The 14,114-nt window shown below is 51.5% G+C and overlaps 1 protein-coding gene across 4 annotated transcripts in view; it reads right to left on the bottom strand.

Annotated features, from left to right (window-relative positions):
• Positions 1-10,785: 10,785 nt before the first annotated feature.
• The window catches only part of NF1 (neurofibromin 1), a 90,037-nt gene continuing 86,708 nt past the window's right edge, over positions 10,786-14,114 (bottom strand). For all 4 annotated transcript variants that reach the window (XM_086624768.1, XM_086624767.1, XM_086624769.1 and 1 more), the window contains one exon: positions 10,786-12,170. In XM_086624768.1, the coding sequence (XP_086480894.1) occupies positions 12,028-12,170 (143 nt within the window). In that variant the 3' untranslated portion in view covers positions 10,786-12,027. The remainder of the gene's footprint in view (positions 12,171-14,114) is intronic.

The following is a 14,114-nucleotide window of genomic DNA, read 5'->3' as shown; positions in this document are numbered from 1 at the left end:
GTGACTTGAACTGGGTCACACAGTGACCCGCCGGCAGAGGAGCACGCTCAGCTCAGTTGCTCTGACAGCTCTGGTCCATGTGCTACCGAGAAAAAGCTGTACGTCCCTCACGAGCCGTGCTGCACTCCAGCTGCCACGTGCTCTTCCTCGGCTGTGCCGCGCACACACGTCGGGCTGTAACTCAGTAGATCATTCACAGGCACAAAGCAAACAGGAGAAAAGTCAAGTTACTGTCTCCTGCTACTACTTTCCCCAGCAACAAGTCGTTTCCTTTCACCTGAGACAAAGTCCACAAAGGCTCTGATAACGCTCAGCAGGTGCTAGCACTGCCACCAACCTGACCGAGGCAGCACACGACCCTGGAAACACAGAAAGTCAGAATTATGTCCATTCTCCAGCCCCTTACTTTTCTGGAAGTGGCCGACTGTGGTCAAACACAGCTCTTGTTGTTGCTTCCTACGATTACGGACAACTTGCATAAAAAGATGCCCTTGCTGAGATGCCCATTCATTTTGTGCTCCCTGATTCACGGTATACCTCACTAGACTGTGATAAAGAACTTAGCCAGACAGATCAAGTTGCCCAATTCTAGAATGCGAGTAACTTAGATCTTTTTTGCTTCAAGAAGGAGAAAGAAAAAGAAAAGAGAGAAAAGTCAAACAACAAGGATTCTTCCAGGAAAGCAAGGCTACTGAAACATTACTTCCATAATAACAATATAATTTAATTCCTTTGCTTCTGTGCTTCTTGCTGACTTACAAACAAACAGAAGTCACTGCAACATACGAAAAGTTTGCTAATAACAGTTTTTACTGGCTATTATCATAACACAAGCGAGCCTTGCCCTACCAGCCATGCAGGAGACAACACGAGGCATCCTTCATCTTTGCTACCAAGCCTGCAGCACCTGTGCCACCTCTCGCTTTCACTCCTAAGCAGCTACAGCAGTTCGCAGCGGGAATGAACCACGTTTAACGCCAACCCGCACAATTCCTTCGGCCGCACAGCGGTTTCTCCAAGGAACACACTGACTGTGTACTGTCGGGTGGGAAAGGAGTAGTAAAACACACAAAAACACCGAAAGACTCACAACCGCCACTTACTTCGCCGAGCCCTCGGAGAGCCTTCGCGCCCCGCTGCCGGGCGACGGCGGCCGCTGCCCCCCGGACCCGCAGAGGCTCACCGGCTCCCGGGGCCGCTCGGCCGCCGCGGCGCGCTCCGCTCCCCGGCGGGTACCGGCACGGCCCGGCGCGCTGCACCCGGGCGCCGAGCGGCGATGTCGGCGGAGCCCCCACCGCGCCCGCGGGCGGCCCGAGAATGACCCGCCGAGCCGGGGGCCGAGCGCGGCGGCGCTGACCTTGGCCGCGGCCGGGCTGTGCGGGAGCGCTCCCGCCGCGGCCATGGCCTGACGAGCGGCAGAGCGCGGGGCGGGCGGCACCTCCCTCTCCGCCCCGCAGCACCCCGGGGCAGCGGCCCCGCCGGCGGTGCGCTGCGGGGAACCGGCCGGCTGACAGCCCGGGGCAGCGGGCCCCACCGCTGTGCCAGCGGCCGGCCGACAGCCCGCGGCGGTACTTACGGATGGTCCAGCGCGGCACCGCCCTCCCCGCGCCGGTGCCCGGAGCAGCTCCCGGTCCCGCCCGCCGCCCCCCGCCCGCGCCGAGCCCACGTGCCGCCCGGCCGGGCCGCCGGGCCGGGACATGCAGCGCCGCCGCCGCCCCGCCCGCCCGCCACGCCCCTCTCGCGAGAGCGCCGCGCCCCGCGAGACCCGCCCGCCACGGGCGCTGCGCCTGCGCACCGCGCCGCTCCTCCCGCCGCCATTACCTGAGGGGAGCGGCCCGGCCGCCGGAGGGGCTGGTGTCCGCTCCTGGCGCGGCTCGGGGCCGGAGCTCGGTCCGCCGCCGCGCCGCCTCGCTCCTCCCGCGCTCGGCACTCGCGGGGGTGGGGCCCCGCTCTGCGGGAGGCGAGCGGAGGGCGGAGGTGCCGCCGAGGCCCGGCCGGCCCTGTTCGGGGCGGCGGCCGGGCCGCCTCCTGCGGTGCCCCTCATCGCGCGGCGGGGAGCGGCCGGCGCCGCGGCAGCCCGGGAGCTGCTACGGTGGAAGGTTTCCCACTCGCTGGCGTGGCGCGGCCCGCGGGGCCCCCTCCAGCCCCGCGAGCGCTCCCGGCCTTCACCGCCGCCCGGCCCGGCTGGTCGGGGCGCTGCGCCCCGAGGCTCCTGCGAGGTGCCGAGCTGCCGCCTTTCTCCTGGCAGGACCCGCCGTGCCTTCTGCTTTGGCCCGTCTTTGAGTGGCTGATTCACCTCTCCAAAGAGCTCTAGCAGTGGCTCCTTTCGCCCCTCTTTCTTAGGGTTCTTTCGAGGCTGCGCCTGAGCACCCCCATTCACGCCAGCTGCTCAGCCCTATTCTCTGCGGGGACCATCGGGTCCATCTCAGCCCGGGAGCCAAAGCACTTGGTTGTCTCCTGACACAGCCAGACGCTGCTGGCTTCCACCATGCTGTTCAGACAAGTAAACAGAAGTGAATCTGTGCTTTGTACAGAGCTGTAGACAAATGCTGTGAATGCTCAGCAAATGACAAAATGTTAGACAGTAGGCAAATGTATTGACTAGCAGCTGGAGCTGCTCTCAGCCAAGGCTGAACCACAACGAGAAATGAAAATCGGTGTTTGGGCAAGGTTACTGCTTAGCTGCAGTGGCCCGAAGTTGGAATTAATGGAGACTTTTGTTTTCATTTTATTGTTAAATACTTGCGATGTTTCCCCCCAAAGCTTTTTGCATTCTTAAAGAAAATATGGTGTGTAAATGCTTTCTGTGTCCCTAGGAATCTCGGAGGCTTTGGAGGTGGGGAGATACACAGTAGAAAAGTGTGGCTGGTTGTTGCTGGCGCTGGAGCGCTCTTTGGGGCACAGGGGCTCGTTTGACAGTAGCTTTCAGGACAGCTCTAGGCAAGTCGCTGGGAGGAGGCTCTGGAAAATAGCTGTAGTTATTCTAAGGAGCTTGGGAGTTTGCAGAGCCGACTGGAATGAAAGAGGAAAAGGATATGAGGTGTGGCTGGAGCCGTCTGAGAAGCAGCCATGCCTTGGGAAAAGTTCCGCGCTGACTTTCCTGGGGGTTCGTTGTTAATTTGTGTGTTAATAACCTCAGAGCACCCGGGAGGGGAGGAGTTTGGCCTCTACGCTGGGCCTGTGTGGGAAGAGCAGTTTGGGATGGTGTATGCTCTCTGCAAGTAATCTAGCGCAGTTGCATGGAAAGTCACGGAGTCACAGGAGTTAGCTTTTTGTGGGTACTTCTTCCTGTGCAGCCTGGCACTGTATTTGCCTTTGCTGCAGATCAGAGGGCACCTGCTGCATCTGGGCACTGGGGGTGGCCCCCGGGCTGCTGCTGTCCCTGCACAGTTTCAGGATTTGGTTCTGCATTGTGCACAATGGAGAGGAAACTGTTCTTGGTTTGTCAGTGGACCTGTCTTTGTGGTGACAGAGATTTCCCAACAGAACAACTTAAACTGCTTTTTCATCTTTTGGAAACTCGGAGGCAAAGTCAGAGGAAAGAACTAAGCCAGGGAGAGATGGCTCATGCAGGCGTGCTTTGGGGCAAGAAAAGGCAGCAGGGAACAGCAGAGCAAGAAGTGAGACTGTAAACCGGAGTAATTCCTGATGGTCACCAGTGGGAGCTGCAGCAGGGTAGGAAAGCATCAGTTTCCTTACAGCTGTGAAAGCTTGATCTTCCTTTTCCTCTGGAAGTACTAGATTACTCCAGAATTAGCTGCCTGCCTTTTTCCAGTGACCAAGTCTCTCGTTCTGCAGAGCCTTTTCCGTTCCTGTGAGCTTGCCTGGCTGTAAACACCGTGACAGCGGCACACCAGGGTGGGTTTATTGGCCTGACTAACTGGGCTGGCTGGAGTTAGACCTGCTCAGTTGTTTATTTACACATATGTGCAGCAAGCACTTAGTACCTTAGAGATTGTAAACGAGTAGCTTGGAAAAATCACAGAGTCGTGTTTGAGTGTGATTGTCCTTCCTAAATTACTAATTTGTGTATTTTTCTGTGAAAAGTTCCTAATTTGCCTCAATCTTTTGATTTAGAGCAGGCAGAAATTAATAATAAATATCTGCTTAAAGACTACAAATTGCACCACACATGAAGCAGAAAAAATACAATGCTCAGACTTGCCCTTGTAATGTCTTTCACCCAAACATCTGGGAAGTTTGTTAAGAATTCCACCGGCAGCCATCTTCGGCTGTTACAGCTGGGCAGTTCAGGCGTTTGTGAGGCCTGGATTTATCGGGCGTGAGATGTTGAGAGATTTGTCCCAGGTCACAGAGGCAGCCTGTCTCAGACACACGTGGTGACCATAAACGTTTTAAGCTCTTGGGACAGAACCAGTATCTTGCTCTGTGTGCAGTGCGTGGCTGAGCACTTACAGCAAAGTCTAGAAGCTTCACTGTAGTGAGAAGAAAAATATATTCTGTTCAGTAATAACAAAATTAGTGATGTCAAAGAAAACAAACACTGCTAACGGAACGATTTACGGCTTCCATGTCTGACGAGTCACATTCTTACAGAAACGGTTCATGTCTCTGAATTTTTCATGGGTGGGAAACCATTTTCTATCCTGCTAGTTCAATTTTCATGATTTAAAAAGCAAACAAACATTCCTGGAAAGAAAAAATGGCCCGTGTGGGACTGCCTCAGCAGCGCGGCTGTGTTTGCACCGCAGCTGGTTTCTCCCTCTTTCAGGAACTGAGACCGGGAGTTAAAACAAGGCTGAGCCTGACTGGAGAGACAGCAGAGGAGACTCAGCCCTGGAGAACGCGCTCCAGCACAGCCCTCGGAAGGACGGAGTACGCAGCGCTGGCGGCGGCCTCTTCTCCCTTCCTGTGAGCAGCTTTTCACGTGAGTAGTTCGACGTAGAGCAGAATTCAGCAGCACACAGGCAGGCTTTGCTGTTTGCTCCCTACTGCACGGAGCTGCTGAGTGTTTTGGGCAAATGCAGAAATTCCTTCCTGGGTTTTGTTGTCCTCCCTCGGCACGATAGCCCCGCTCGTGTTTGTGTTGTGGGGCCTTGGCATGTTTTGCATTGCTCTGAACCAGCCTCTCTGTTGGCTCGGGGCCGCTGTCTCTGTGCTGCCTCTGGCCCATGTTCAGCTGTGCCTCTTTGTAGACAGTTGGTGGGTCTCGCTCACACTGCACAGCACCGTTCACTGCACCCTCTTCGCGTGTGCTGCCACCGCGAGCTGTGCTGAACACTGCGGCTACTTGCCCGCCATGCCCTTGCCTGGCATCTTAGATCTTAAATAGCCTCAGGAAGCAGAGTTGATAAGCTGGAGCTTGGAAAACTCACTCCCAGTCAGGCCTGTCCTTGATCCACCCCTTCTGGACTGGGCCGTTTCATTTACCCGTGTCTCCACAGGCCGTGGAGGTCTGGCTGACCAGTGCTTCATGGGTTTGTGCTGTGTGTTTTACGGAGCACCCGGATCTCCTGGGCAGACCTCGTTCTCCAAGTACATTAACTGGGGGTAGTGGCAGTGGAACAGGTATTTCTAGTTTTTCTGAAGGACAAAATACTATGAGAAAAAAAATGAAAACGCAATTGAATAGTTCAGTGGGTGTTTCTTGAACGTATAGTTAGTTACTCATCGTTATTTATAGCACTATCATTTTAATATCCCTAAAGATGCAGTCATCAGGCTTTTTTTTCATTTTGCTTTGAAGAACAAAACCGTACTTGTTTTAACAAGTCACAACACTCCCCACCCACACAACCCTGGGATTTAGTTTCATTTGAGAGCTTGTTAAACAGAGCAGCAGCCAACTGAAGAAACCAGTGTTCCAAGACACAAAGGATTCATGCCTAGAAATTGTGAACTCCAGTGGTGAGAAAGGCCCATTGTTGCTTGGAAATGGCACAGTCTGTAGCACTCTCCACAGCTACAGGAGGTCGGTGTTAGTTTTTAGTTCTGTGGCACGTTGTACCTATTTAGGTTCATGTGTCCTCTGCCCACCTTTCCCGTACAGATGGGCCTCAGGGCGGGCAGAAGAACGAAAGGTGTCTGACAATTGCCGAAGTGACCAACTGGCAGTCGGCTTCAGCCCTGTGGTAGGAGGTAAGGGACCAGATTGCATCCCATCTCATGCACCGGGCGCCCGTGTAGCAGCGGTTTTAACCCATGCCAGCTCCACAGCTGGCTCCGAGCGTTCCGGGGCCAGCCCGCTGCAGCAGGGAACAGGACACGCTCCCCTCTCCCCGCCTCGCAGCAGCTCGCTGCGACAGGACAGCTCGTGCCCCGAGCAGCGGATGCATTTTCTTCAGGCAGCTGCTGCCAGCTGTGCAGCAGCCCCAGACGAAGCGAATCCCAGCAGCAGCGCTGACCTTCAGAGGTGTCAGACTCATCCCAGGTTCGTGCCGTGGTTCTCCCTGCTGGGAGCATCCCGCCAGACTTGGGGAAGGGCTTTGATTTTAATGTTTGTGCACGTTTCCTTGCAGCTGTTCAGTGTGCTTAAAAAGCTTCCTGTTAAGGGAATTGCAAGTTTAGGGTGAAACTTCTGGGACATCTCAAGTATGAATATTGTGAAGACTTGTTATCCCAAGTCAGGGGTATTTGGAAATATTTATGCCAGACATAAGAGACAGCTTAGTAGTTAGGAGTTATTACTCCTATTATTTAGGAATTATTACTCGCATTATGGTTCAGTCTTACTGCTCAGGACCAGCTTCCTTTCTCTTCTCCCTTGTACGGTTTTGCCCTACTTAACTCTGCAACAGAATTCATACCCCTGCATCAAGAAAGTTCTGAGTTTTTACGTGGCTTATTTTTTTTCCTTTCTAAAACATTTTAGCAGCACCAGCATCCGCTGGGCAGGGACGTTGAAGTTGTTTCCTAAGGCAGAACTGCTTGCTCCAGGGGTCCAATTTCTTCCCTAAATACAGTTCTTCCAACTGTATAAAGGCATAACTAAAATAAAACTCTTTCTCCTTTCATTCCCTCCCTGTGGCTACAGTGTGTTTTGAGATCTCCTCGCTGGGAAGCTCAACTGTCCAAAAGAGGAACTTCAAACATGTTTTTAGCAGCAGCGATTTAGTACGTGGTGTTCAGGAAACATCTCCTGTACAGCTCCCCGCTCTAGTCAGTGCTGCTATTTCCAATTTAGGATTCAGGAATGTTTCCTCTAAGGTAAAGAAAATGTGTTCCTGAGATTTCACCGTTCAGAAGCTGCTGCTCTTCTGTTCGTGCAGCCTCTACCGGCAACGGGAGCTCTGGCCCCTGTGTCCCCCTGAGCAGCCTACGTTCAGTGTGCAGGAACAAGCAGATGTCTCAGAAGAAGTCAATGCAGTCACACTTTAATGTGTTTTTACATCCTTTTACGATTCACAAAGCCAGAATATAAGTACTTACACATTTTTAATAGGAAAGTCATATATTCCCTTAAAAGAAAAATAGATTTGATTAATCATTTGCCATAAAAGTTGCCTGGCAGTTGAAACTTGAAGCTTCTAAGCTAGAAAAGCTGAAATAGACAAATTATACTGAAATGTTCTTTAAAGACCAAGCAGCCGTTTTATTAAAATATTAAATTTACATTTTAAAAAGTAATATTCTGATTTATTATTCAGTTATGATAATCTTATTGAAGTGACATGAAATTCATGACAATGGGCTTTATTCTGTCCAAATTCTGTCCTCGGTTATCCACAGGCAATCAGTTTTGCCATTATTTAGAACCGTGCACGATCACACACAGAGAAGCACCATTCTGGAAAGACAAATCCAAGACACTGGATTTCAACTTGATTCTAGTTTTCCCCAGAGAAAGTGTGTTTTCAGGTGTGGGACGAGGGCTGAATCCAGCACCTGCTGTGGTGGCCCCTTCGTTCAGACCCAAAGGACCCATCCAGATCTCACCGCCACCAGAAACGGAAAAAGGATTTCCGAGGACACCAACTTCGTGCCGCAGCGTAAGTGAATGACCTTCAAACAACTTGAAGCAGGTTGAATTTACATTTTACTTCAAAAAAAAGGGGAAGTACATACATGAGGGCAAAATGGGGTGAACAACAATTGTCTGAAACCAGGTTTCTACCCTTTTTACCTACAGTTACCAGCTGCGTTTGGATCCGCAGGGCCCTTGCCAGCTGTCACACACTTGCTTACAATATGAACAGGATTGTGGATCAAGGAAACATTTCCAAAGTTGAGGCCCAAATGGAAATAGTAAGATATCATACACAGTGTAAGTTTATAGTACACAGCGTTTGTTTTTTTTTTTAAATGACGTAACGCAACAGCAGGAAAGAGTAGTAGTAGTTAACAGTTACTAACACTAGAATAATCAAATTTGTATGTTATACATATACAGCAACTAACTGCTTTACAAAAAAGCAAAATAATACAATATATTGTCACATGTATTTACAGTGTAGTAAATATACTTTTCTGTCAAATTTTACACAAAAACTATTTACAGGTGAATATACTGCATTAAAAAAAAATTGTGGGACCAACACTAAAAGTGACTTTCTGTGGTAAGTTTGTTGCATAACAATAAGACGTGCTTCATTACATTGGATAAAAAATAACCTTAGAATGAAACAGAAAAAGCCCTAAAACCTACAACCCAGTTAGGAAGAGAGCACTGGAACGCTCCCAGGTGCTCAGTCCACAATACTTACTTGAAATGTTTCCGGTTCGTGGAAACCTCATGCAGGTTAAAGCAGAAACATTGGCATTATTAACAGGTAGGTTATGCACTATTCAAATACTACGGAATTACCTTGAAGTCAGGGAAAATACAAACACAAACAAAACGTCCATCGTTACAGTACGGAACTGTAGTTAGTGCGTAAGGGGTAAGGTGTTCTGAACCAGGGGTGTCAAACATACAGTCCCCATGATGGAGTCACATGGTCCACAAGTTCAAGCCGGTTTTTCTGACTCTAAGTTTTCATTTCAGGGCACACAGACTCGCCGGCTGCAGCAGCACGTGCAGCAGGGGCTGGCTGGGGGCTGCAGGCTGCCTGGAACAGTGGTGCCAAGCTCGGAACCCTTAGATCTGTCTCCCGCTCGCCAGGTCAGGTCTCATGTCCACATGGTCACCAGCAACTGCCTGCTGGTCACTACGAGCACACACGGAGTATGGGATGAGGAGAGAACGGAAGCGGGCTGGGCTGGGAGCACTGCTCAGAGGAAAGGAGCGGAGTGGGACAGAGAGTGTGGGAGAAGAGAACAAATACAGGAGGATGTAAGAAAGCAAAGAAGCAAACCAAGAGCAGCGGCTGCCGGAGGGAGCAGGCTGTGATGGATGTGGCAGTAAGGCACTGAACGACTAATGACTGAGAGAAGATCAACCATTAAAGAAAGGCCGTGCTTTCCTTTCCCAGCTCCTGGTACTGGAGAGAGCTTTCCTGCGCATCGGGGCACACGCCACCCTCAATTAAGCCTTGGCTGTCGACTGTAATTGCACCCCAGTTCAGCCCCCCTCACCTGGCGTGTCTGACAGTGTGTCTGACACCCCTGCTCTAAGAAAGTTCAGCGCCTCTCACTGAACCATGCAGGGAAAACATTCAATGACTCCCCTTCCTTTCAGGAAATAGAATAAATTAAATTTTGTCAACTGACTTTATGAAGATACCAGTTTTTTTCAGCTGGGACTGAGAGCCTGGAGTAGTTCTAGTTCTCACATGAAAGGCAATTTCCATTTCCCATTGTACGTATTTCACAGAACGCATCAATTCTAATTTAGGGACATTTTTTTGTTGTTTAGGCAATGCAAAAAAATTGAGAGTTGCTCTCCAATGCACCCAGTCCAAACAAAGCTGAGCTGGTAGTTCATCTGGAATTACTATTTCTGTTCAAAGAAAATCTGCTTGCAGGAGAAACAACAGAAAGCTGCATGTTTCTAACAGCAAATGACAAGAGATTCTTTTTTCCTCCTACCTACAAATCTCCAGGCTTCCACAACTCCTTATCTGAGCAAAGCGGAGAGGCTGGAATCAGCTCCGTCGGTACAACCGAGTGCAGGCGCGGAAGGCGGCTCTGAGCCACGTGATGTCGAGATAAGAACGGATCGGATCAGCGACTCGCGGCGTTCCGCACCGGGCACGAGCGGCTGCTCCAGCCCTACGGTCAGTTCTACCCTCACAGCCCTCTCGTGGTTCTCTGCCAGGTCAGTAACTGCATTTCTACTGCAACTCCTACGCAACCAAGAATGAAAAATTTGGTTAATTGCACAAGTCTTCGTGTTTTTCCAACGGATCTAGTTCAAGACTGCTAATTCTAAGTTTTCCTCTTGTTTTGGCAAACTATTTGCATATTAAGTTTGTGTTCATAGTTTTTCCAGGACTGTAAACAAATTAAAGAAATTAAGTTGTTATTTTAAGAACCGATACAATAAAGGTATTTTTATTTACATAAATGTTACACTGTTACTGTATGGATACATGTGAGTTATGTGCTATATCAACAACATCGGAGCACTTAATTGTACCATTCTCTAATAATTTAGCTGTGGAGTTTGATTTACGGAAAGCCGCTACGGAATTGCACTAGAGGATTTTCTCTTATATAGTGGATATTCTTGTTGTCCTTTAAAGCCACTTGCAGATTGTTAATTAACAGACAACAGGGATCTGAAAAGGGGAAGTTTAACACCCTCAGCCCTGCGAGCGCCCGGATGACAGACCCCTTCCTTGGAACGCCCGCTCGCCTCCGAGCCCGCTGCTCTGCACGTCCTCAGTCGGTGCCGGCGGCGTGCGCAGCGCCCCGCGCCGCACCTCGCCACGCCGCCGCCGCAGCGGCGCGTTCTCGCGTCGTCCCTCGCCGACACGCGACTGCAGCCGACAAGCCTTTGGCAGCGATTCAGTTTTGTGGCACCCCCAGGTCGGAACCCTCACAAACTGAACCCCTTGGCAGCTGGGCAGGGCGGGTCTGGCTGCCTGTGCGGGTACCAGGACTGCGCTGCCAACGTTCGGGCGTAACCTGGATTTGACACACTGTCAGTTATGTTCAAATTCATGTACCTTGAGCAAACGTTACTGTTTTCGTATCGCTGCCTGGGCAGCACAAAAGCAGCTTTGCTAAACGCCACCTCCCAGTGCTGGAAGGTGATTCATTAAGTGTTCCCCTCCATTCCCCAGTGGTTATTCTGCCAGGAATTTCTCGAAGGTGCATGTCGTTGGGAAGGGCAAAACTAAAGTATATGCTAAAGGGAAGAAAGAAGCATTAATTTTCAACACTGCTACAACGACAGCATAATAGTCAGTTCTCCATGATTTTCTTTCCACTATACAACCTTTTTTAGTGCAGTTAAAGTACAGCAAAGCGAAAAAAATGCTTTGGAAAAAAGCCAGTTTGTCCAGTCTGGTCCATATACAGTCCAAGTCAGTGAAGCTATGATCTGGGGAATGAGAGAGACTCATGCAGCCTCCTTGTCCTCTCCAACTTATTGCTAATTACTAGAAATTTAATCTAATCCACCACTTCTGGTTAAGCTCACTGTACTGCGCTACCATAGGTTTCTGTTAAGCACGGTAAAAAAAAGTCCACAGCTAAAATCTGACAGCTTTGAATTAAACCCAGGATAACAGGAACTTCCCCCGGCTCACAAGCCTCTACCTTGAAGTGTGCAAACGGGATTAAGGATTAACACTTTCCTTCAGAGAAGACCCAGACGTGGCGGGTAACGAGCGATGTGGAACCGTCTGTGGGAAATGGCTTTCGGATCCGGACAAGATCCGGTTCTGCAGCGCTAAGGAACTCCACAGCTTCGGCTACAGAGCCCGGCAGGATCTCTGCGGGCGGTTTGGAAACACTGGCTTAAACCAAAACCAAGGAAAGAAACGACGGTGTTAAAGTTCAGGCAACGTTCCAAGAGTTGATCATCTGGCAACATGGCTGACGGGATGGGAACTGTAAAAATTAAGTGCAGCATCACAACCGGCGGGGGCCCTGTGCGAGAGGCCGACGTACATCAGTCAGTTTCCAAAAAAAAAAAACCAAAAACCACAAACCAAAATTAAAAAAATTAAAAAGCAATAGTCACACAATCTTTTTGATGCTGTGACGTTTGAAACTGCCAGCGCTTCGCTGCTTCTGCACTTGGCTGGCGGAGCCGTGGCGCATCCTGCCGCTGTTGGCGTGTCCGGCGCTGGGCGAGAGCTCCACGTTCTCCTTGTCGATCCCTGGGGAGACACAGGACCGGGGTTACCCGCGCCGCCCGGCCGCCCCTTCGCGCCCGAGGGAGCAACGGCAGGAAAACCCCCCGGCCGCGCCCGCCAGGGGGCGCCCTGCGGCAGCGCCGGGCCCGAGCGCGGGGCGGGGCCTCCCGGGGGCGGGGCCTCATGGGGGGCGGGGCCTCCTGGGGGCGGGGCGAGCCGCAGAGGCTCCGCCCCCGCCCCTGTGGACGCGGAGGGCCGTGGCGGCTCCTTGGCTCTTCCGACCGGCGGACGCCGCCGCGGGGTACTGGAAAATCCCGCCCTGTCGTCTGCAGTCGCTGGGCGACAGTGGGTGGGTGGGCACCACGCAGCTGCTCGCTCATTCCCTTCCACCCTCAGTGGGGCAGCAGGAGAGGAAGAGTAAAGAGCAAGAAAACTTGGGGGTAGAGATTAAAAAAATTGTCTGGTAGCGAGGGATCGGTGGAAGAAGAAAAAAAAAGCAAAACAAACCAAGTGATGCAAAGGGAATCGCTCGCCATCCCCGACGGGCAGACCCGTGCCCAGCCAGGGCCCCAGCGGACGACAACCGACCCCCCCGGCGCCCCTCTGCCCCTTTCATCGCTGAGCACCACGATCGCGCTGTCTGGAACAGAACAAGCCTTTGGCGAGCTGGGGCCGCCCGCCCGGCGGGGTCCCCTCCATTTGACTGCCCGCCCCGGTACCCACCGGGGGCGCGGAGCAGGGAGCGGAGCCGGCCCTGCCCCGCACTAACGCTGCTCAGCACCGTTTTGGCCACAGATCTACACACGGCCCACGGCGGCCACCACAAAGAACTCTACCCCAGCCAGCCCAGTGCGCCATTCCAGCCCAACGTAACACAACACTACTGTCCATGGCGTCTCACAAACGACAAATCTGGGACAGCTATTTTACTGCGGTCCCGTAGCATGGAAAGTACCTTTTTCAGGATCAGATGTACGACCCCGTGTCCAGTGAGAGCCCAGACTGACCAGATGAAACCCCTGCGCACGCTGGAGTGCGATGCTGCTCACACGGAGCTACGTGTTCCCCTGCGCGCACCTTATCACGTTTCAGCAGGGCTCGTTCAAATGATCTTTTTTCTCTTCCCTAAAGTTGCAGATTGAATTTGAGCTTGGTCTAATCTGTCTCCAACAACAAGACAAAACACTTTGGCCTGTGGGCACCGGCTGAGTGTTTCAATCTGTGCTACTTTCCTACAACTGGATGACAACAGACAGGGGTCTGCGTCCACCTGGTCAGCTCTTCAACAGAAACAGGGATTTTATTCAGTATGGGAAATGGCACACAAACGTTCACATGGCAGATGAAGGCTTCCCCTCCATCCACAAAGCATTCCTACCAGTATCCACACCCACTGAAAACACAAAACGAAAGTCTTCCAGGCCACAAAGCCCCTTCTGCCTCTAGCATTGAGTAAACTGAGCAAAGAGTCTGACTCAAGTCTCTTCTGGCTTTCGCACTCTCTAGGAGGAGGAACTGACAGACTGTCAGATCTGCGGCTTCTGCCAGCCAAAAAATCAATGACTGTTATTAAACAGGGGAACGGCCGAGTGAGGAAGGTCCATTTCTGAACCTGCAGGATTCTGCTGCAACGGCAGAGGTTTGTTCTTGCCACCAGAGAACGTTCGTGTGTATTCAAGTACCTAAAATTCCCCTCAACGCTGAATCTTGGCTCACAAATAAAGATGAGGAAAAACATGTGAGGTACAAATCAATGTTTGGAGGACTCTGCCTCACTGCCAGGAGGAACGCCAGGCTTAGCGGGGTTATTTTGCATACAGCAGAAATAGAACTGGCGCAGGTATTCGCTTCAACAGTTTAGTGTCAAAGTGCAGACAGCAATTACAATTATGCAAACCCTGGCAAATCGAGAGAGAAAAAAAAAAATAACCAACAATTAACTTTTAGCAAGGACAACCAAAGAAAGTT

Source organism: Tauraco erythrolophus, chromosome 21, assembly GCF_009769465.1.
Source record: "Tauraco erythrolophus isolate bTauEry1 chromosome 21, bTauEry1.pri, whole genome shotgun sequence".
Taxonomy (NCBI): Eukaryota; Metazoa; Chordata; class Aves; order Musophagiformes; family Musophagidae; genus Tauraco; species Tauraco erythrolophus.
This window is presented reverse-complemented; position numbering and strand designations above follow the sequence as displayed.